The sequence below is a fragment of the Nomascus leucogenys genome, chromosome 2, assembly GCF_006542625.1.
Source record: "Nomascus leucogenys isolate Asia chromosome 2, Asia_NLE_v1, whole genome shotgun sequence".
Classification (NCBI taxonomy): Eukaryota; Metazoa; Chordata; class Mammalia; order Primates; family Hylobatidae; genus Nomascus; species Nomascus leucogenys.
In genome coordinates this window covers 154,255,115-154,277,285 of record NC_044382.1, presented here as the reverse complement: position 1 = coordinate 154,277,285, position 22,171 = coordinate 154,255,115, and the positions used below count along the sequence as shown (strand labels likewise).

Here is a 22,171-nt window from a genome sequence, read left to right as displayed (position 1 = left end):
ACCCTGAGGAGGAGGGAGCATTGCTACCTGTTGACGTGGGGAAGGAGGGAGCATTGCTGCCCGTGGTCCCTGGCTGCGTGCCCTCCCCTTGTCTCCTCCACCCAAGAGCGAAGTCGAAGCTCTTTTTCCAAAGCTCTGTCTCCCCCACCTCCTCCGGCTTCCCTCTAAGAGTTCCTGTTGGTGTCCTCCGCCCCCAGTCCATGGTCCCGGAGCCAAGAATTCGTGGCAGACCCCGAGCCACAGCTCACCAGATCATTCGCTCGTTCTTAGACATCTGGGGTTTTCAACTTTCTGTTTCGTAAAGGACACGCTAAGTGCCCCTGGGCAGCGGCTCCTCTGGGGCTCCAGTCCGAGAACCTCGGGGGTGAAATTCTGTTCTCAGCTCCGCCCCTGCCCAGGCTGCTCTACCATCCCATGAGAGGCTGGAGTTGGAAGCTCCTTGACGTCCCGGCCTGCGTGGGTGTGAGCATCCTGCGCACCCAGCCCTCGGCTTCTCAGTACCGTGTTCCATTCAAAGTGGCCAGGACTCCTGGGAGAAATGGCCAGCTCCAGCCTGGGCAGGAAACACACCAGAGGCTTATAGGAGATCGCGACCCTCCAGGGCTACCAGGCCGCGCCTGAGCATTGGGGAGCCTGCTTGATGGGGGTGGGGGGGCAGGGGTGGGAGCTGACAGTGCCAGGAGATGGCCTGGGGCACAAGCGGCCCCATAGCTCAGGCTCAGACAAGCAGCTGGAAGCCTGGTGCGTGTGGATGTTCCCATGGCTTTAAAGGACACCCCACAGAACACGGATTAATCATAATAGACAGAAAGGACAACGTGGCAGGGGAGGCTGCAGACACGGCATCAATCAAACCGTCAGCGTTCACGTCACCAGAGACGGCCCAGGGTGAGATTTTACACCCGCTGCCAGGACACCTGCGGAAGCACAGCCTCACCCACTGCTGTCCCTGCCCACCCAGGATCTCATCACCAGGAATCCAGAGGCAAAGCAGTCTGAGTGCCCACAGCACGGAGGGGCCAGGAGCCTGCACAGGCTGACAGATGGAGGAGACATGGCGGCTTGGGGCAGGGCATGACACCCGCAGACTCTGCTCTCAGAACCTTGTGGGGACAGTGGCCAGGCTGCAGTGGGGCCTAGCAGGGACGTGTCCATTCCCTGATTCTGGTGGTGCTGAGGGCTTGTGAATGTCCTTGTGTGCAGGAAACACGCCAAAGATCCTGGTTGTGTGGACCACAGTGCAGCCTGGCTGCGCACACTGCGCTTCCTGTACCATACCCGGCGCCCCGGCGTCGCCTGCGCACTGCCTCAGTCCGCATTATCTCCGTGTGTAACTCGGCTCCGCCCCAGGATCCGGGGAGGATGATCCCCCACGGGCCTCTCCCAACCTGAGCGGCGCCCTCCTGGCCACTGTCCACTGCTGCCTGAGGTCCTGCCCTAGCAGAAGGCACAGGCTGGGGCGGGCCTGCAAGAGTGAACCCGGTTGGCGAGGAGGGGCCTCCCAGGGCCGAGGCATCTGAGCAGCACCCTGCAGGACGGGCAGGCCCCTTGTGCCCCGGGCACCCGCACAGGGCCTGCGATCTCGTGCATCCGAATGCTGCCACATGGGCCAGAGTGTCCTGGGGGATCCTGTCAGGCGCCCTCCTCAGCTCCTCCACCTTCCACAGTAAGTACTTCGACAGTACAGCCCATGGTCACCCCAAGTCCCTGAGAAGGAAAGACAGCAACACCATGGAGATGGGAGGCCAGCCCTGCGAAGGGCACCGTAGCCCTGGGCACTACCACTCCTGGGAAATGGGGGCCTGGGCACCTTCTTCTCCTCCTTCCTCCCTCCCTCCCTCCTCCCTCTCTCTCTCTCCCTTCTACCTCCCTCCCTCCTCCCTCCCCTCTCCCTCTGACTTGCACCTCCAAATTGCCAGTATTGATTGCCCCCTCCGCCATTGCAACAACCCCAAACAGATATTGATTTGTGTTTTCTGCTTGGGGGCAGAATCACTCCTGTTCCAGAACCACTGGGCCCCCACATTCCCCCACGGGCAGGGACCCACCTCACTCCCCCCACGCGCATGAGCCCACAAGGCTGTGGCCCCCACCCCCACGGCTGCTTGGTGAAATGACAGCCCCGCTCTGCCGGGAGCCGGGGAAGAGGAAGCGGCTGGGGCAGGGAGTCCAGCTTGGGAGCCCTGTGAGCCCCTCTAAGAGCCTGGCCCTGGCTGGAGAGAGAAGCACTGGGATGAAACACACTTTATTCACGGGGGCACAGGATTGCCATCTGCGGCGCTTGTGCTAAACTCCAGCAAAAAGCAGACGCAGGCTTTCCTTCCCGGGTCAGCAGCCCGGGGCCTGGAATCAGCTACGCCCACTGCACCGAGGTCAGCTTTGAAAAGTCCCCACTGCACACCTGCAGCAAAGGCCGGGGGAAGCTGGAAGCTTTGCTAAGGCTGCCCTGCTGTGATCAGCCCGGCCTGGGGCGCCCTGGGGGATTCTTGAGCCGCCCCCTGCACCCCTCCCCGGCCTCCAGTATGAGGCCCTCACTCAGGCATGCCTGGCCCCTGGAGGCAGAGAACCTGGGACTCCACAGAGAAGCCGTGCCCTGCGCCCACTCCGCCTGGATGGGAGCCTGGGCCCTGTGTGGTCACACCCGGAGGTCTTCGCCGGCAGCGGCGGGGGCAGACTCTGTGGGGGTACCCCCTCCTCCAGCAGGGCTGGCCCCAGTGGGGTGGGAGGATGTGGTGGACGACGTGACCTCTAGGAGAAGCTTGGCCGGAGCAGCCGTGGGGAGCAGCCAACGGCTGGGCAGGGGTTCCGTGGCCCATTTCCCATGACAGGCGGCCTGGCCGGGAGGCAAGCACAGTTCCCACCACCTGGGCCCAGCTCCCCAGCTCCGGGCATTCAGATGGGCTCGTGGCCACCAGGCTGTTTGGTCCAAGGCGCCCTGTTGCTTATTCCAAGGGTTGGCAGCCAGCAGGGTCTGAGGGCCACCGAACGGGAAACGTGCCCCAGCTCAGACCCCCTGGCCACGGGCAGGCGGCCTCGGCTCCCTCCTCTCCTCTGGGTCCTTCACCCGCAGTGAGGACTCGGCGCCCAGCACCTTCCTGTGCAAGACGTCAGGGAGTTCGAGACGAGATCAAGGCTGATCCAGGCCTTGTGCGGCATCTGCTCACAGGATCCTGGGGACCGTTTCAAGAGCGTCAGGACACGGAGAATGCTCAGTCTCCCAGCTGTCCCCGCCAGGTAAGAGGGACCGGGGGTGGAGGGAATCCAGGGGGCACGGTGCTCACCCCACTGTCAGCGCCGGCAGACCCCAACACTCATCCCCCAGCCCCAGGCACACAACCCGCCCTGCCGCCCCTTGCCAGGCCCTGCCAGGTGTCCACCCACTGCGGCAGCAGATGGGGGAGGAGACGTGCTGGGTAGGGGCCCAGGCCTGGGCGGGCACTGCCCTTCCTTTCACTCCCCTGCCAGGCAGTGCCTGCACCCACCCCCACCCCCACCCCCACACCCCACCCCCGACCCCCGGCTGGCTGGGAGGAAATGAAATGAGCAGGGCGGTGTCTTTGGTGCTGCTGGGGTGGAGTCAAGGGCCAGATCCCATCGTGAATTTGACAGAAAAGGAAGTGGGTTGCCAGCACAGGTGAGGCTCAGCCAGGGCTCCACGGCTCTCACCCAAGAGCTGAGCTCCAACCTTCCTGGCCCGGCTCCGTTTTCCCAGCTGTGGAAAATGCCTGTCCACCTGGCATGGCTGGGTAGTGCCTGCTTCCCCCACGCCAGCCACGGGCCGGCTCCCCAGTCCTCTGTGGGAGGGTTGCTGGTCTCTGTTAAAAGCCCCCCGGGTGACTTGCATGCCGCCAGGGCCTGTGCCCCCGGGAGACACTCTCGGGAGGGGCCACCACAAGGAAACCTCAGTCCAAGCTGCCCAGCGGAGGCTGGGCATGGCTGTGCCCGCACAGGAAGGCAGGTAGGCGTCTCCAGGGCAGGCAGCTCTCCCCCCGGCCCAGACCCCTGCGTGAAGTGCTCAGCCTGGGTAGGAGGTAGAAATGTGCTTCCCACTCAGCCTCCTCCAAGCCGCTGGAGGTCCCGCTGGTTCCCCAAGTGGCTTCTGTCCTGAGCCGTGGGCTCCTGACCACGCACCTACCTTCACGGTCTGAACAAGAGTCTGAGCCAGGGACCCCGCTTGAGATGGGTACAGAGGAAGCCAAGGGCCCACACAGGTGAGGGGGTCTCAGGTCTGAGCTCACCCAGCGCAGGCTCAGCAGCAGCCTCAGAATTTCCTGGCATCTGCTTGCCTGTGTTGCAACCCAAGTGGGGTGTGCGCGCCGCCTGAGAGAGAAAACACTCGGAGGATTATGTAAGCGCTTTCTTCCCCGGCACAGGGCCGTCTTGGGCACGATGAGACCAGACCATGTGCAAAAGCGCTTCAGGAGAGTGGCAGGAGCTGAGCCGCCAGAGAAGGATGAACCCCTTCTGGGATGCTGGTGGCTCGTCTTGGGGAACGTGGGGCTGGTCAGGATTGCAGGACGCGGAGGGGCGGAGTGTGAATGTGGAGGTACCAGTGCTGCATGATTTTCCAGAATTTCTCTAACCTCTCTGTGCCTTCATTGCCTGACTCGGCTGTTTCCAATGCAGCTGATTTTAACAGCACCTGTTTCATGAGGCCACAGCCAGGATTCTGGGAGGCAAAGCACAGAAAGCCCTCAATGCGGTTTGAGGCTCCAGGGAAGGCTCAGCTGACAGTAGCTGAAAACAGCAATTTCAGCCGCAGAGTCGCCCACCCTGCGCACTACAGAACGAACAAGGGTTTCCAGCTTTGCTCGGATTTGTGGGGACCACTGGGTTTGGACTTTAGGAAAAGCTCATTTGCCTTTGGGCAGAAGTGACCGGAGCTGGGGTCACCTGAGGTCTGGGTAGGAACCTCTCGTTGGATGACGCAGGACCTGGGGAGGGGCCGTCTGTGTGGGGCAGCTCTGGACTCAGACCCATCAATACCTGTGAAACCTGTCAGGCTGAGCCACTGTCCAGCAAGCGAAGAGACCGCAACTGGGCCACTTCGAAGTCATTTGGCCGCCACCTCCGGGTCCTCATAGCCCTCATGTATGTCCCAACGGCGAGCAGGCGGCCAACAGTGCACCCTGACAAGGCACGCATGTACCATCGGGGACACCTGCTTCTTTAAAGTGACCGGATGGTGCCCAGGACCACAAGAACCAGCCTCGTGGCAGGGTGCCAAGCCTCTTTCCCCCTCCACTGTTAACTTTTTTGCCAAGATTCCAAAAACGAAGCTGCAGCTGAAAATAATTTCTTTTTCTTTCATAGCCCAAATGAACAATGGTGTAGAGATTTTCCCATCGCAGAACTGCAGTCTCCATCTGTAGTAGGCCCAGGCGGTGACATGTCTGAGTTCGGGGTGCCTTGGGGCCAGAACCCAGAGGAGCACCCACATTGGCGTCCTAGTAATGTGAACCCTCATAAGAGCTTCAGGACAGCAGAGGCAGCGGAGATGCCGGCGGGCAGGGAGAGCCGGCCTGGCCAGCCCCTCAGGAGTGAGCTTCAGTCCTATTCTAGCTCAAAATGATAAACCTTATCTCAGGCGGCTGCTTGTGACTCCAAGAGACCACCAGGCCCTGGTGATAGCCAGCAGGGTACCTGACATATAAATCCCGCCCACCTGCCTGGCGTGGCTGGGAGACCCGCCCGGGTGCTCTCTGTCTCTCCCTCCCTCTTTCACTGCTCCCTGAAGGCAGCATCTAAAGAGGCTGAGGCTGTCCTGTCGCTGCCCCGACCTCTGGGGAGAAGCCCACAGTTCTGATCATGGACCTCAGACAGGGAAGCGCCCAGGAGGCCTCCGGTGGCCGGGCTGTGCTGCTTCTCCCTGGACGGGCAGAGCTGGCACATAGGAGGCGCTTCACAGGTGACTAAGGAGGCACAGACCCGAGGCCTGGGGGACTGCAGTGTCCGGTGGATCCCAGCTGCCGCCATCAGGCCCATGGGTGGGAGAGCCAAGGGAGGGGCTCAGCTGGGCAATGGGATGCGAGTGGGCGGGGGACACTGCTGGGAACTCCCTTCACTGCAGGGCCAAGAATGTGCGTAAGCAAACCGGGCGGGAGAGCTGCGTGTGGCCTCGGGCAGTCACTCAGCCTCTCCGCCCATTTTCCTGGTCTGTAAAATGGGCCGAAACGCCCGCCCCGTGCTGTTCTGTTCTTTGGGCAATTTCTATAAAAGCTTGGCCCAGCCTCCCTGGCACACGGTTGCTACCTGGGTCACTGTTATTTTCATCCCTGCCCCTGCTCTGTGCTTAGACTGACCTCCCCTGACTCCGGTGAAATCAGCCTCCGCAGGCATTTCGTCCGCCCCTTGTTCGTCCACAACACGGCGAGGCAGGTGTGCTCAGGGAGCCTGAGGCTTTCACGGACGTTAAATGTATGTCCCTGCAGGAAACACGTTTCTGTACAGCCCCAGAGACCAGCAAGTTTAGGGGCTTGAGGGGCAAAGATCCCAAGGATGCTGGTGCCAGGGATGGGGCTGTAGTCATGGGGGTTTGGGGGAAGCGGGGAAGGAGCACCCACCCTGCCAGGACCTCCCACAGCAGAGTCCACTGGGAAGCCAGCCTGCAGGGCCTGGGGTGGGGGCACAGGGAGCCACCCAGCAACACGGGGACGACCCGGAAGTGGACAGAGAGCCCCAGCGGCTCTATCACAAGGCCGCACACGTGACACGCATCTCTCGGGACCGGGACTTCGGCTCTTGGAGGGCCACTTATAGAAAAGAGCCCTCTGCTTACACGGAGCTCACTACCCTCGGTTTCACGGCTGTGCCAAAGTTTAAAAACCAGGACGGAGTGTCTTCCCCACTGTGTAGAAATGCCTGGTGTTCTTTAAATGTGAGATGTCGTTTCCCCACTGGGTGACTGGCCTCGGTTCATCCATCGCACTCACGGCTGCTGGATCCTGATGGTCTCAGATCAAAACCCCCTGGGGAAGATGGGCCGGGCAATCCATCATGCATCTGAGCCTTCAAGCCGGATGCGGCGAAGGTCTAGTCTGACTCCAGGGACCAGAGATGGAGGGGAGCTTGCCACAGCCCCCATGCCATTCTGCTGAGGGGCACCCCTGCCCGGTGCCAGGCTGATGTCCACACTGTCCTGCTGTTCCCACCAGCTGAGCTGACCTCCTGCCGCCAAGCACCCAGAGAGCTGACTCTCGCCCATCTTCCCGTGGCCCAGCTGCTGGGGGAGCCAGGCAGGCACCCGCCCATGTCGGGGAGCAGAGGGAGGCAAGTGCGGGGTGGGTGGGTGAGTGCATGTGGCTGGGGGAGCCAGGCGGGCACCCGCCCATGTCGGGGAGCAGAGGGAGGCGAATGCGAGGCAGGTGGGTGAGTGGATGTGGCTGGGGTTCCCGTGGGGTTTCTTTTGATTGCTTTGGCTGATGAACAGGGAGGCACCCCCAGCAGTGGACTGGAGGTGGGGAGGCGTCGTACAGGTTCAAGGCAAAGGGAAGGGAAGTGGGGCCGCTGGGTGGAAGGAAGAGGCTGCCTGGAAGCCTGTGGTTTCACAGCAAAAATGCAACCAGGTGTGTGCTGCTTCTCCAGCTCTCAGGGACAGGGCAGGCGAAGGTTCGTATCATCTCAGTTTGGGGCTTTGTCTAGGTGAGTCCTACGAGGTGAGTCCTGGGAGGTGCGAAGGGGTTGAGGGTGTGTCCACACAGAGGGGAGCGTGGGTCTGGGCTCCTTGCCCGGCTAAAGGAGGGGCCAGGGGAGCCAGTTACGGGGAAGACGGCAGAGCAGGGGTCAGCGCGATGTGCTCTGCAATCCACGGATGCGGGACGGGGCTCCCTTAATTTAGGTCTTCTTTAACCTCTTTCAGGAAAGTTTTGTGATTTTTTTCCCATAAACATCTTTTGCATCTTTAATTGGAGTTATTTCTTGACATTTCTATATCTTAAGCTTTTTGAATGGTGGCTTTTTAAAGTTTCCTTTTCGCATGACTGCTGATGACAGAAACGCAATGACACCTTGTATACTGACTTTGATCCCCAAAAACGTGCTGATATCTCTTAATATTTCTGATATTTATCCCTGGGAAATATTTTAGGTTTTCTTTGGAAATTGTTTGGAGTTTTCTAGAACACAGTGACATCACCTGGGAATAGTGGGTTTGGTTTTGTCTCTTCGTTTCCACAATGTGCCTCTGGCGTGTTTTCTTTCTCTGCTCCCAAGACCTCCACACAGCTGAACAGAAGCTGTGAGAATGGCACCCCGTCCTGCTCCTGACGATGGGGACGTGCGCTGTGGCTGCAAGGCTTCTGTGGTAACCCTCGATCAAGTCAAGGGAATTCCTTTTATTTTCTAGAATGCTTTTTTTTATTTTTTAAGAGTTGGCCGGGCGCAGTGGCTCACGCCTGTAATCCCAGCACTTTGGGAGGCTGAAGTGGGCAGATCACGAGGTCAGGAGATCGAGACCATCTTGGCTAACACGGTGAAACCCCGTCTCTATTAAAAATACAATAAAACAGCCTTACGTGGTGGTGAGCACCTGTAATTCCAGCTAATGGGGAGGCTGAGGCAGGAGAGTCGCTTGAACCCGGGAGGTAGAGGTTGCAGTGAGCCGAGATCGCGCCACTGCAGTCCGGCCTGGGCGAAAGAGCGAGACTCCATCTCAAAAAAAAAAAAAAAAAAGACAGAGTCTCGTCCTGTCACCCAGGCTGGAGTGCAATGCTGCGATCTCAGCTCACTGCAACCTCTATCTCCCAGGTTCAAGCGATTCTCCTGCCTGCCTCAGCCTCCCCAGTAGCTGGAATTACAGGTGCCCGCCACCACGCAAGGCTGTTTTTTTGTATCTTTAGTAGAGATGGGGTTTCACCGTGGTCTCGATCTCCTGACCTCATGATCCGCCCGCCTCGGCCTCCCAAAGTGCTGGGATTACAGGTGTGAGCCACTGCACCCGGCCTGTTTGTTACTTTTTAAAAGTGTCCAGTTCATCACTGTGGGTTTGTTTCTGTTCTCCGTTATTTACATAGGTTTTTATTTACACTGTTTTCTCTCCTTTGCCTGATTGTTTGTGTGCTGGATACCGTATTTGCAAAATTGCTCACAGACATAATTTAGCATTATCTTCCTCCCAGAAGGATTAGTGTTTGCTTCTGCCTGGCAGCTGGGGACACCAGCCGTGCAAGACCACGTCAATCCAGGGTCATGACTGGGACGATGTGAAGCTGAGTGGCAGCCCTCGGAGACTCAAGGTGCAGCCCTCCCAGGATTCGGCCCAGTGGGAAGGGGTTCACTGGGGCCCCCGCCCTTGGCGGCCCCAGGTCCCAGTGCCCATCCCTCCAGCTGCGAGGCTGGCCAAGGCCCCACACACCCACCCAGGCAGCACTTGCCAGGGCAGCCACCAGCCCAGGAGAAAAGTGACCCCGGGGCTGCCCCGATGCCCAGGCACTCTCTTTGCCTGGTCTCTAGACTAGGAGGGCTGCACTGCCCTGAGACGCTCAGCACATTTGTACATTGCAGTCAGCTTTCCTGTTGACCCCGAGGAGGGCCAGCGGCACTGCCAAGCGGACACCCCCCAGGCCAGGCCCCCGTCCTTTCTTGCCTTCTTTTGGACAGACCATGTATTTTTCTAATTGGAGCTTTCCCCTCTACTAGAGTGGACGTTACATATTCTGGGTGTAGCCTTTCATGGATAAGGGATCCTGAAGTTTCTTTTACATGTGCTAATTCTTATCTTTTTCTGTTTCTAAGCCCTATAAGACCTCTTCTTTTATAAATCCAGTTTTTGGCCTGCCCACATATTTACCACTTCCTCCGCTCTTCCTCCCTTCCCCATCTCGGATCTTCCATCTGGCACCGCGGTCCTCCCGCTACATGTACAGTCTTACAGCGTCTCCTAGTGCAGGTCTGCCCGTGGCCAGTTTTGGCCCTTTGTGTTTCAATTTGTAATTGAAGAATGACATTGTGAAGTGTGCACATCATAGCCCACCGTCTCACGGAGTGAATACATGCAGAGTGGGAAACAATGCCGCCTCCCAGAAGACCCCTGCCTCGCTCCTTCATCTCCCTCCTCTCCCTCTGCGGAGAACGTCTCACCCAGCGACGATCTCATTGGTTTCTGAAAGGGGTTCAGACAGGATCACACTGCATGTCTGTGTCCCACGTCACGCACACGTGCAACTCACTGGTGTGACTGTGGGAGCCGCGAGCCACTCCTTTATGTTGCCGCAAAATCTTCCGTGGGACGAGCAGCAACTCTGTGTTGGTGACGGGCGTCTGAGGCTCTCCAGGATCAGGCTGACCGTGGCTGCTGAGGCCATCCTGGCGGTGTCTCCTGAAGCCCACTTGCCGTTTCTGATAGGCACACCCGATGTGGGCTGCTGCAGCCTCAGTGGCCTCAGCTCACTTGGCAGAAGGCACCGCACCGTCTTCCACCCCACCAGGGTGTGCGGGAGGCCCAGTTGCTCACACCCTCCATGGCGCTGGCCTTTCAAACCTTAGGGATTCTGGCAGTTTTAATATGACCAATGAAGCTGAGCACTTTTTCACGTTTACTGGCCATTTGGAGGCCTTCTCTTAGGTGACTCTTCATGTCTTTGGCCTTTTTTCTTTTTTTGGTAGAGGGGAAAACTCACTAACTGTCAGATAACCCAGCAGCAATGAAGGCAGGCAGGCTTCCGAGGAGGATCAGGAAACCCTGGTGTCTGCTCCTGGCAGAACAGAGTCCACAAATCGACTCATATATATATAACCAATTTTTTAAAAATTTTTTATTTATTTATTTTTTTTTGACACAGATTCTTACTCTGTCACCCAGGTTGGAGTGCAGTGGCTTGATCTTGGCTCCCAGGTTCAGGTGATTCTCCTGCCTCAGCCTTCCAAGTAGCTGGGATTGCAGGCACGCACCACCATACTTGGCTAACTTTTGTATTTTTAGTAGAGACGGTGTTTTGCCATATTGGCAAGGATGGTTGCAAACTCCTGACCTCAAGTGATCTGCCTGCTCAGCCAAATTTTCTTTACCCAGTCTATCACTGATGGGCATTTGGGTTGATTCCATGTCCTTGCTATTGTGAACAGTGCTGCAATGGACATATGCGTGCATGTAAACTAGTTCAGCCATCGTGGAAGACACATGTGGCAGTTCCTCAAAGACCCAGAACCAGAAATACCATTCGACCCACCAATCCCATTACTGGGTATATACCCAAAGGAATATAAATCATTCTACTATAAACATGGAAATTTCCACAAAAATCTCTGCTTGGATTTTCACTGAAATTGCACTGAATGTACCATTTAGAGAAAATGATCATCTTTGCGATACTGAGGCTTCCATTCACCAACAGGCTACATCCCTTTTTGTTTTGTTTTGTTTTTTCTTAGGTTTTCTTCACTTTCCTAGTATTTTATAGCTTTCTGTCCCAGACATGTTTTGTTAGATTTGTTTCTACATAGTTTACATTTCTTAGTGTCTATAATAACATTTGTAAGTGATTATTACAGTTCGTTTCTGGAATTTAGAAATATAATCGGTTTTTTGTATGTTGGCCTTGTAGGCAGGAATCTTGTAAATTCACTTATTAGCGGTTTGCTTGTGAGTTCCTTTGGATTTTCTTCACATATAACCATATCACCTGTAAATACTGACAGCTGCCTTTCTGGTTTTAAAGTCTTTTAAGTTTTTTTTTTTTTTTTTTTTTAAAGACAGTTTCACTCTTCTTGCCCAGGCTGGAATGCAATGGCACGATCTTGGCTCACTACAACCTCCACCTCCCGGGTTCAAGCAATTGTCCTGCTTCAGCCTCCCGAGTAGCTGGGATTACAGGCATGCCCAGCTAATTTTGTATTTTTTGTAGAGATGGGGTTTCTCCATGTTGTTCAGGCTGGTCTTGAACTCCCAACCTCAGGTGATCCGCCTGCCTCAGCCTCCCAAAGTGCTGGGATTACAGGCGTGTGCCACCACACCCGGTCCTTTTAGGCCTTTTTTCTTGCCTTGGTGTGTTAGTGCATCGCACTGAGGGGCAGCCATCTTTGTCTGTTACATCTCAGGGAGCAGGAGAGGGGGGTGGGGGCAGCTCTCCGCTTTCCACCCTTGAGTGGGCTGCTTGTTGTAGATTTCTTATAGATACCTTTGATCAAATTAACGAAGGTCCTTTCTATTCCTGGTTTGCTAAAGTTTCTCTTAACCCATTTATGCCTGAGGTCACCTACTGCTTGGCAATGAGCTCGAGCAGTAGGAGCTAAAGAACTCCCACATGCTTGGTGTTCCAATAATGGAACACTAGGCATAGTTCTTCATGAATGGGTGAAGTTTACAGATTACTTTTCTGCATTTATTAAGATAACCATATAGTTTACCTCTTTTGTTAGTGTGATGGATTACATTGACTTTTAAAATATTATACCAACCTTGCATTCCTGAGCCTAACTTGATCATGACATATCATCCCTCAGTGTCACTGCATCAGGGTTATTCATATTTTGTTTAGGATTGCTTAGGATGTTCAAGAGAGACACTGGCCTGGATTTTCTTTTCTTCTTTGAAACATCCTTGTCGGCATTATACTGCCTCGTAAAACAAGATGGGAAATGAGAGTCTAATGTTTTTTGTTTTTTTGTTGTTGTTTTTTTTGGTTCTGTGGAAGACTTTTAAAAGACCATTACTCTTTCTTAAACATTTGGAAACACATAACATTGAAATGCTGAGCCTGGAGTTTTTCTTTGTGACAAGATATAGGTAAGATTTCTGAAAGACAGGAGCTAGTAAGATGTTCTATTTCTTCTGATAGCAGTTTTTTCCTAGTAATTTGTCAATTGCATCTAACGTTTCCCACTGACTTTTGAGACAGCCTCAAGTTTTTATGTCTGAAGGGTTCGTAGATTCTGACATTGTGATTTGTCCCTGCTCTCTTTTCTCTGACTAGTGTACCAGGGCTTTCTCAAGTGTACCAGTCTTCGCAAAGAATCCAATTTGGTTTTGTTGGTTGTATCTACTCTACGTTTTGTGCCTCATTTCCTTAATTTTTCCTTGTCTTTAAGCTTTTCTCTAATACAACCGTCGATGTATTCCCTGAGTTTTGATCAATTTGCATTTGTCATTCAATTACAAATACCTTCACATGTCCAGTTTTCTTTCTTATCTGACCTAGGGGTTATTTAAATGTTTGTTATTTAGCTCCCAAACATTCAGGGATTTTTCTACTTCTCATTAATTTTTGCCTTAATTCCATTTGGTCACAAAACACATTCTGCAAGCCCCCCATCCTGTGGCATTGAGGTGGCTTCACAGTCTAGTGGGTGGCAATTTGGAGAAGAGCGCGTTCCCTGAGGTTGCTGGGTGTGACATTCCTCACACGTGGCTTGGGTCAAGGTGCTCGTCACCTTGCTGCAGTACCGTGCATCTCTACAAACGTTTTCTATGCCTTGTTTCTGAAGTGTTTGTCATAGTGAATTCCAGGACTTAAAATTGCACGACCCTTGGCTGGGCATAGTGGCACATCCCTGTAATCCCAGCCACTAGGGAGGCTGAGGTGCAAGAATCGCTTGAACCCAGGAGGCAGAGGTTGCAGTGAGCCGAGATCACGCCACTGCACTCCAGCCTGGGTAACAAGAGTGAAACTCCGTCTCAAAAAAACAACAAAAAAAAACAAGGCCGGGCATGGTTGCTCATGCCTGTAATCCCAGCACTTTGGGAGGCCGAGGCAGGCGGATCATGAGGTCAAGAGATTGAGACCATCCTGGCCAACATGGTGAAACCCCATCTCTACTAAAAATACAAAAATTAGCAGGGCGTGGTGGTGTGTGCCTGTAATCCCAGCTACTCGGGAGGCTGAGGTAGGAGAATCACTTGAACCCAGGAGGCAGAGGTTGCAGTGAGCCGAGATCACACCACTGCACTCCAGCCTGGGCGACAAGAGTGAAACTCCGTCTCAAAAAAAAAAAAAAAAAAAAAAAAAAATTGCACAGCCCTTCCAGCCTTTTTCTGCAGGGCAATACAGGGGCTTTAAAACAATTCACTTCCCTTCGTCCATGGCCCAAGTTACACAGTAATGTTTTCCAGTATTTTGTTTTTAAAGTTTCAATGAAACGATGTATGTATGTTTATTATTCTCTTTGTCCATCACTCCATCTTACTCTAGGCACCTCCCCTGGATTCACAGTCCTGCTCTTGAAGAAAAATTCCTAACAATTCCCTGTAAAGGAGGTGTCATCGGAAATGACATCTTTTTTTTTTTTTTTTTTTTTTTTTTTGAGACAGGGTCTTGCCCTGTCACCCAGGCTGGAGTACAGTGGTATAATCATAGCTCACTTCAGCTCAACCTCTTGGGCTCAAGTGATACTCTCACTTCAGGAACTCAAGTAGCTGGGACCACAGGTGCGTGTCACCACACCCAGCTCATTGTTTTTGTATTTCTTTGTAGAGATGGGGTCTCACTATATTGCCCAGTCTGGTCTCGAACTCCTGGGCTCAAGCAATCCTCCCACCTCAGCCTCCCAAAGCGCTGGGATTATAGGCGTGAGCCACTGCACCCGGCCTCAATTTTTGTTTATACATTTTTTTAAGTATCACGTAATTATTTTTGTAATTTTGAGATAATTTATATGCCAACAAATTTGCCCTTTTAAGTGAAGGATTCAGCGACTTTCAATTCCACAACATTCTAATCACCCAAAAAGAAACCCCATGCCCACTGGCAGTCACTCCCAATCCTGCCTCACCCCAGTCCCTGGCAACCATGAACCGGTCTCTCTGCAGTTGTCTTTTCTGGACATTTCATATCAATGGAATTAAACAATAAGTGGTCTTCTGCACGTGGCTTCACTCGGCACAGCTCCTCCCAGTGCTGGCCGGGCTGCAGCACGCATCCGTGTTCTGTTCCTTCACGTGGCTGGATGACGTCCCATTCTTTAGACAGTCAGCTTTGTTTCTCCCTTCATCTGCTGATGGAAACCCAGGTTGCATCTACCCTGTGGCTGGTATGAGCCGTGCTGCTGGGCACATCCTGGCACAAGTGCATGTGTGAGCAGCTGTCTTCAGAGCTCCGGGGTGGATCCCCACAAGTGGAACTGCTGGGTCAGTTGGAGGCGTGTCACCAGCATCCTGAACAACAGGTTCACTGAAGACCCAGCCCCAAACCGAGAGCTCCCTCCTCTGCACCAGTGGCTTCCCCTCCACCCAGCGCCCAGTGGGTGCCCACGCCTGCTGCCTTGCTTTCATCCCATCGCAGGCATCTGTTCTTTCTCTCTGGCTGCTGTCAAAATTATCTTTGCCTGTGATACTTTCGTGTGTCGAGGCAGAGACTGATGTTCGTTTCTCCTTGGGGTTCTATTCTACTTCCTGAATCCTTGAAATGCATCTTCCTTCTGTTCTCTCCATTCTCTCCTTCTTGGATTCCAATCATACACGTGTGGATTTGACTTTCTACACCCTGCCTCCCAGCTGGTCGTTTCTGTCTCCTGGAGAGTGGCCAAGCTCTGGTGACCTCCCGGGAGGCCTCGGGCCTCCTTGTCGTGGCCATCTTCAGAGGTGGCCCCACCACGATGGAGACACAGAACTCAGGAGTGCCGTCCCCATTTCGAGAGCAGCTCATCCCAGACCCTCACCCCCAAGGGGACCCAGCCCAGGATCCTGATGGGGTGCGGCAGGCAGGAGCTACGACCGTCTGGATGGCAACGTGGAACTCCTCCCAGAGAAAGCACAGAGAGGCCCCGCTCTAAGTCAGCGAACACGACTCCACGTAGGCCCCTCCCAAGCCCCTAACGCAACTGCCGCAACGGTGTGGGTAAAGCAGGCCAGGCCCGGCTGGTCACCAGGGATTCAAACTGCCTCCGGCACTTCTATTTGTGGATATTATCTCTGCCTTAAAAAAATGTGTAAATAGTAGGGCCTGCCCCTGTGGCTGCAACTTGCTCTAAGGACCCCAGGACTGTGCCTTCTGGAGCTAGCAGAGCTCTGTGGTTTACGAGAACAAGAAGTTCCACAGCTGTGTCCTAAACCAGGTTTCCCCTCGACAGCTCCTAAGACACAGAAACAGAACTGACTGTCCCGGGGTGCCCACACCTACTGTCTACACAGTGGAGCGGGCAGCGGCGTGGCCTGAAGGCCAGCGAGCCCAACCCCTCAGGGACAGGCACTCTCTGGCGAACCGTCTTGCAGGAGGAAAAGTGTAAGGCCGCTGTGGTCATAAATACATTTTATTTCATTAGAAATGCATAATTACAGTGTTTGAGAGCATTTCCCCTAGAAAAGTAGGTCAGCAATACCCCATCGGAACTGAGAGCTGGCTTTGCAAACACCTGCCTCCTGACACTGAACAGAGCACACAGCAAAGGGCTCCCGTCTCATGACACTGGACAGAGCACACAGCAAAGGGCTCCCGTCTCATGATACTGAACAGAGCACACAGCAAAAGGCTCCTGCTACTCCCCTGGGATTTTTTTTTTCAAATTTTCTTTTTTGTTATAAACACCATAGCAAATTAAAAAAAGCTGTTTAAACAGAAAAATATCATAGTTCTTGATTTCCCGCGCATACGCGACCCTCTCCGCACTGTGCCTCCCCTCCTCCTCCGACAACAGCATGACTCAAACGAAAGGGGTCTCCGGCTGGCGGCGGCGGCTGCTCTCTCAGTTGATAGGATGCTCTTCCCCGCGGAGGCAGCAGCCTTCAGACGCACTTCAGCAGAACACGTGCAGCCGCTGCCTGTGCTGAGGCCGCGAGAACAGGGCGCGCGGGGGCCGGGCGGTAGACGGAGCCGGCGAGGGGCTCCTGGTGCCGGGTGCTGCTGGTGCTGTGGGCACCGCTCACTGGATCTGGATGGCCCCGTGTTCGAGCTGCATCTCCGGCTGTAGCGTGGGCTGCAGGGCTTCGGCCGTCTGCAAAAGCGAGAAAGGAGGGACTTTCTAGAAAAACACCCAGCACTGCATGGCCAGGGGGTGTCATGAACAGCCAGTGACTTTAAGGCAGAATCAGAAACACGCACACAGGAACGCGAAGGAGCCCTGACGGCCCCAAGGCTCACCCGACTTGGTACAGAACGCCTGGCTCCCAGCGGAACGACCCTGGTGCCCAGGGCAGCTCCAGCACATCCAGGCCCCGGCCCGCCCCCCACATGGACTCGGTCACCCCGGCCAGCGCGGCAGCTGCTCCTGCCTCTCCACGGCCAACCCGCTGCCTCACTGGGAAGGAACCCGGAAGTGGAGGACACCCTGGCCCTCCCTAAGGTATTTCCCCGAAGCTTCAGGTACCACTTTGCCTTCTTATAAACACTGTCCCAGTGTTTCAACAAAGGGTTTTCGGGGCAGCTATGTTCCTTCCCTCAAAGATACAAGTTCTGGTCAATGAGTTACAGATAGTAAAAGGACTTTAAGTACGAAATCACAGCTTTATCTTAAAATGAGTTAAAGGAGGTCGGGCGCAGTGGCTCATGCCTATAATCCCAGGACTTTGGGAGGCTGAGGCGGGTGAATCACTTGACGTCAGGAGTTCAAGACTAGGCTGGCCAATATGGTGAAACCTCGTCTCTACATTAAATACAAAAATTAGCCGGGTGTGGTGGTGCACAACTATAGTCCCAGCTGCTAGGGAGGCTGAGGCAGGAGAATCGCTTGAACCCAAGAGGCAGAGGTTGCAGTGAGTCGAGATTGCACCACTGCACTCCAGCCTGGGCAACAGAGCCAGACTCCATCAAAAAAAAAAAAAAGAAAGGAAAAATATATAATCTTGGAATAAGTCACTCATCCTCCAGCTCAGCCACACGGAACATGCCCCAAGTGGAGGAGCCCACTCTAGGGCTTCCGTGCACACTCCCAGAAGCTTCAGCTGGAGGGCACAGGAACCACAAAGGAAGAGCCAGGAGAAGCCACGAGCCCACGGCCGAGCCCACGGGAGGAAGAGGCCTGGCAACTTCTACTATAGTTAAGGTCCTGCTTCATTTTATTTTTTAGAGATAGGGTCTTGCTCTGCTTCCCAGGCTGGAGTGCAGTGGTGCAAGCACAGCTCACGGCTGCCTCGACCTCATGGGCCCAAGTGATCCTCCCACCTCAGCCTCCCAAGTAGCTGGGACCACCAGTGCACACACCACCATGCCTGGCTAAATTTTTTTGAGATGGAGTCTCGCTCTGTCACCCAGGCTGGAGCACAGTGGCACAATCTCGGCTCACTGCAACCTCCGCCTCCAGGGTTCAAGTGATTCTCCTGCCTCAGCCTCCCAAGCAGCTGGGATTACAGGCACCTGCCACTACACCTGGCTAATTTTTGTATTTTTAGTAGAAATGGGGTTTCACCAGGTTGAGCAGGCTGGTCTCGAACTCCTGATCTCAGGTGGTTGGCCTGCTTCAGCCTCCCAAAATGCTGGGATTACAGGCATAAGCCCCGTGCCCGGCCCCAGCTAATTTTTTTACGTTTTGTAGAGATGGAGGTCTTGCTACGCTGCCCAGGCTGGTCTTGAAGTCCTGGGCTCAATCAACCCCCCTGCCTCGGCCTCCCAAAGCACTGGGATTACAGGCATGAAACACTGCACCTGGTCCAGGTTGTGCTTTTTCAAGACAAAGGTCAAATGACACTCGATATACGGTTACCTGGATGGAGGAGGGGCCTTCCAGGGTAGGATGAGGGGTCAGTATGGGGACTGTCTCCTGAGAGCCCGGCCACAGCTGGGAAGGCCTAACAGGAAGGGGTGAACCTCAGCTGGAATGGAGGAGCCACACCAGGGCCCTGGGGTGGGTGGCCGCCGGCCATGGGAGGCTGGGGTAGGGGGGCCACTGCCTGGGATGCAAAGCCCCTTCCCTTAGACAGCTGGAAAGGCAGCTGTGGACTTGGGTAGTTGGGACAGTGGGGCACAGGTCTGGGCTGGCTGGGAGGGACTCACTTGCCCTCCAAGGACAGTGGCCAGACCCATGTTCCGGGCAGACGCTGGTGGAGGTGCTGCCTCTGCTACAGATGGTTCAGGGAGCCTATGACACCCACAGGCCACCCCGCATTAAGACGTGTCTTCCCCCCTGCAAATGGCACCCCCCTACCCTCCCAACCCACTGCTCCAGGGAACAGGCCCCACTCTCCACTTTGAGGAATGGCCACCCCCACAGGCCAGCCACCTGCCTTCCCTCCTAAGGGAGCCCCATCTTCTCAGAGCCAGGCCCTCACAGCCGAGCCACAGGTTTTCCTAGAATTAGCTCATGTGCTTGACCCTGCTCTGACCAATGGAAGATGCAAGGCCATTCCCAAGCATGACTGGGGTGGGGGCTTCATGTGGATAAGGAGGCTCAACCAGAAACCTGTCTCTGTCGGGTGCAGTCACCCCTGCAGAGTCACCATGAAGGCCTTCGGTCACTTCCCAGTGGGGCAGAGCTAGCCTAAGGACAAGCTGAGATGGTAAAGCAGAGAGCTGGGCCCTTGGTGACAACCTAACGCACCCTGCAGCTGTCTGGCCTCAGATGGGCAAACCTGCTCACCACCAAGCCCAACCATGCTGGGGTTTTCTGCGGGGAAAGCGGCCCGTTAAGCATGCCGTCTTCCTTGGCTGTTAGGATGGATCCTAAATAAATCGTTCACCTGGGGACTGCCAGGGAGGGCATGGTGACAGAGAAAGCTTACAGGAAGCTAGGGGTGTAAACACCAACCAGGGGACAAAGCTTTCTTCAATTCTGAAATTAAAAATGACCAGAAGCTTATAATGCAGCAGGACACCCTCAGGCATGGCCCCCACCTCTAGTTTCCTGGGCGCGGACCTCACTGCCCTCCTGCAGCGCTCCTATCTGGAATGGCACGAGGGGCCGCCACGCGTCCTCAGCATTGGCTGAGGCAGCCACGCCTGACTGTTCTTCATGGACAGGCCAAGGTTCACACCACATAAAATAAGCGCTGCCGAAAGAGTTTGCCTTCACCATCCCACCCACCCCCCGCCCACTGCCTGCGGGTTCTGTGCCCATGGCCCTCACGTGCTTCCAGCCCATCTCCAGTGAGGTTGGTGACAATGTGGAACCAAACACCACGCAGAGTACAGGGCGTGCCTCTGTGCGGGCCACTGAGCCCATGGGCACAGAGTACAGGGCATGCCTCTGCAGGGGCCACTGCGCCCATGGGCACAGCAGGAAGGCTCAGGCCAGAGAAGGGGCCAGGCCTTCTACAGGACACGGGTCCTTAAACTCTGGGCCCGCAGCTGCCCCACTGTGAAGAAGACATGAGTGTCAGGTGAGCACTGACATCATCACACGGCTGCCGTGGCTGAGGGACTGCAGAACTGCCCAGCCTGGCGACCTGCGCACCCTGGTGAGCGTGAGCTCTACTGAGCCCACTTCTTCAGCAAGCGCCTCCTGAGGAGGACACCTCTCCTCCCGAGGGCTGAGGGGCACCGAGCAGGGAAAGGCTGCTCAGACATCTAGGATTTTAATTCTAAGCATTGAAGGTGGATGGCGTGAAGACACAGGTGGATCACCAGCGCTGGGTCCACAGAAAGGAGAAGAACAGACCCAAAGACAGCAGCCAGAATGTTCCAGAAGGGCTGGGCAGCAGCCAACCACCAGGCTGGAGGTAGAACAAGGACAAGGTCCCCGCTGGGCACGTTCCCAAAGCAGGTGGCACGGAGGCTGTGGGGCCAAGACTGCTCCTGGATGCAGGGCCACCTTCCACCTCCTGTGTTCACAGCAAACAGCCCATGGCCTCACGGGGCTCGTCTGGGCCTCGGCCACTCTGGAGATTTGAGCACAGCCTCACCCTCGGGCTTCCGCCTGCGAGGTATGGAGATGCTGGCCATCAGCCCATCGGGCCATCCACAGAGCACAGGAGCCCTGCCCTTTGTTTTGGTGGACACTAGGGTCACAACAGCCCAAGGTGCTGGCTCTGCCCCACGCTGAGACCTTCAACGAGGGGCAGGGAGCTCTCAGGCTAAAGGGGCCCCCATGCTCCCCAGCCCACAGCAAAGGGCTATGTGGTAGGAGGACAGGGCAGAGCTTCACTTCTGCCCCTGAATTTACAAACGTTTCCACAGGACACTCTCAAGAATCAGCTGGAATTTGGAACTGGGGCAGGATCTACCATCTCACCTTCACATTCATGGTGTGTGTGAGACGTAGAACCCTCAGATGGGCATCCATGTCCGATCACGTGCCCTCCACATGGGAAGAGTCACGAGAAAGCCTCAGGGCCACGTGTGCCCGGTGGCAGCGGCAGGCAGCCGTGCCATCACTTCAGTGTCCCGGCGCGGGGCCCCAGACTCACCTGCGCCCCGGCCGTGTGGTCACTCACCGGCGCCAGCTGCACGTACTGAACCTGGATGTCACTGCCCTGGAGTGGCGATCCATCCACACCTGCCGCCGCGGGGTCCGAGGAGGCCACGGCGATCAGCTGTGCACCCTGCAGCACCTGGAGGGAGAGACATGGGGGCCCGTCAGCGGCGTGGCCCACAACCCCAACCCACACGGCTCCACAGGCCGCAGACCCCAGCCCACAGGCACTGTCCCCTGAGCGGCAGGGACACGGCCTCAGGGCCACACCGAGGACTCTGCGGCACATCCTGACCCCAGTCGCGTCAGATCCATTGAGAGAGTGCCATCAAGTCTCTGCTGGATCTGCAACTCCCCCCTCAAGCACCTACAGAGCGGACAAAAGGGAAAATAAAAAGCAAGGCAGAGCTTCCAGAGAGAGAGAGCGCAACAGCAAATGCCACAGAGCCTCCTGGAAAAATCCCATGGCAACCATGGAGAGCACAAGTGCTCCCAGAGTGCCACTCAGAGCTAAAATCCACGCCAGGACCATGAGCGTGAGGCTGAGACCCAAACCCTCCCCATTCCCAAGGCAGAGTGACCTCAAGGGCTCAGGGAGAGCAAAGGAGCTGCTGGTGGGCACTGAGAACCCAGGAGAAGCTCACAGCAAAGTGAGGTCCAGTTCCAAGAGGGGCAGAAGTGAATCCTGGTGGCAGAGAGCCCCACTGGCCCTCCCGACCTTGTACTGCATCCCAGATTATGGGATGAGAATGGCGGACAGACGAGGCCCCTGGGTGGGCTCTGGTGACCCACTTCCCACTAAATCCACTGGGCGCTCCAACATCCAGGCAGGCAGCTCCGGTATCAAGACGGCCCAGGCAGGCGGGTGGGCAGCCCCAGCCCTGAGGGCACCTGACACGAGCCGTGGGGTCTTCACTTGGGGTTGCATCCCACTATGGGAGGACCAGGAGATGCATCCCACAGC

At 55.5% G+C, this 22,171-nt stretch overlaps 2 protein-coding genes across 23 annotated transcripts in view; one reads left to right on the top strand and one right to left on the bottom strand.

Annotated features, from left to right (window-relative positions):
- Positions 1-3,721: 3,721 nt before the first annotated feature.
- On the top strand, positions 3,722-5,768 carry LOC115837595. The gene is given in 5 exon segments (XM_030823897.1): positions 3,722-4,036; positions 4,038-4,134; positions 4,137-4,229; positions 4,232-4,340; positions 4,342-5,768. Coding segments are annotated over 5 exon segments (855 nt in total). The 3' UTR covers positions 4,583-5,768.
- Positions 5,769-16,163: 10,395 nt separating this feature from the next.
- Positions 16,164-22,171, bottom strand: part of BANP (BTG3 associated nuclear protein) — a 121,724-nt gene continuing 115,716 nt past the window's right edge. For 21 of the 22 annotated variants that reach the window (XM_030820075.1, XM_030820051.1, XM_030820032.1 and 18 more), the window contains 2 exons: positions 21,203-21,346; positions 16,164-16,860 (listed from right to left, as the gene is read on the bottom strand). In XM_030820075.1, the coding sequence (XP_030675935.1) occupies positions 16,789-16,860; positions 21,203-21,346 (216 nt within the window). In that variant the 3' untranslated portion in view covers positions 16,164-16,788. The remainder of the gene's footprint in view (positions 16,861-21,202; positions 21,347-22,171) is intronic. The other variant, XM_030819985.1, reaches the window with a different exon arrangement.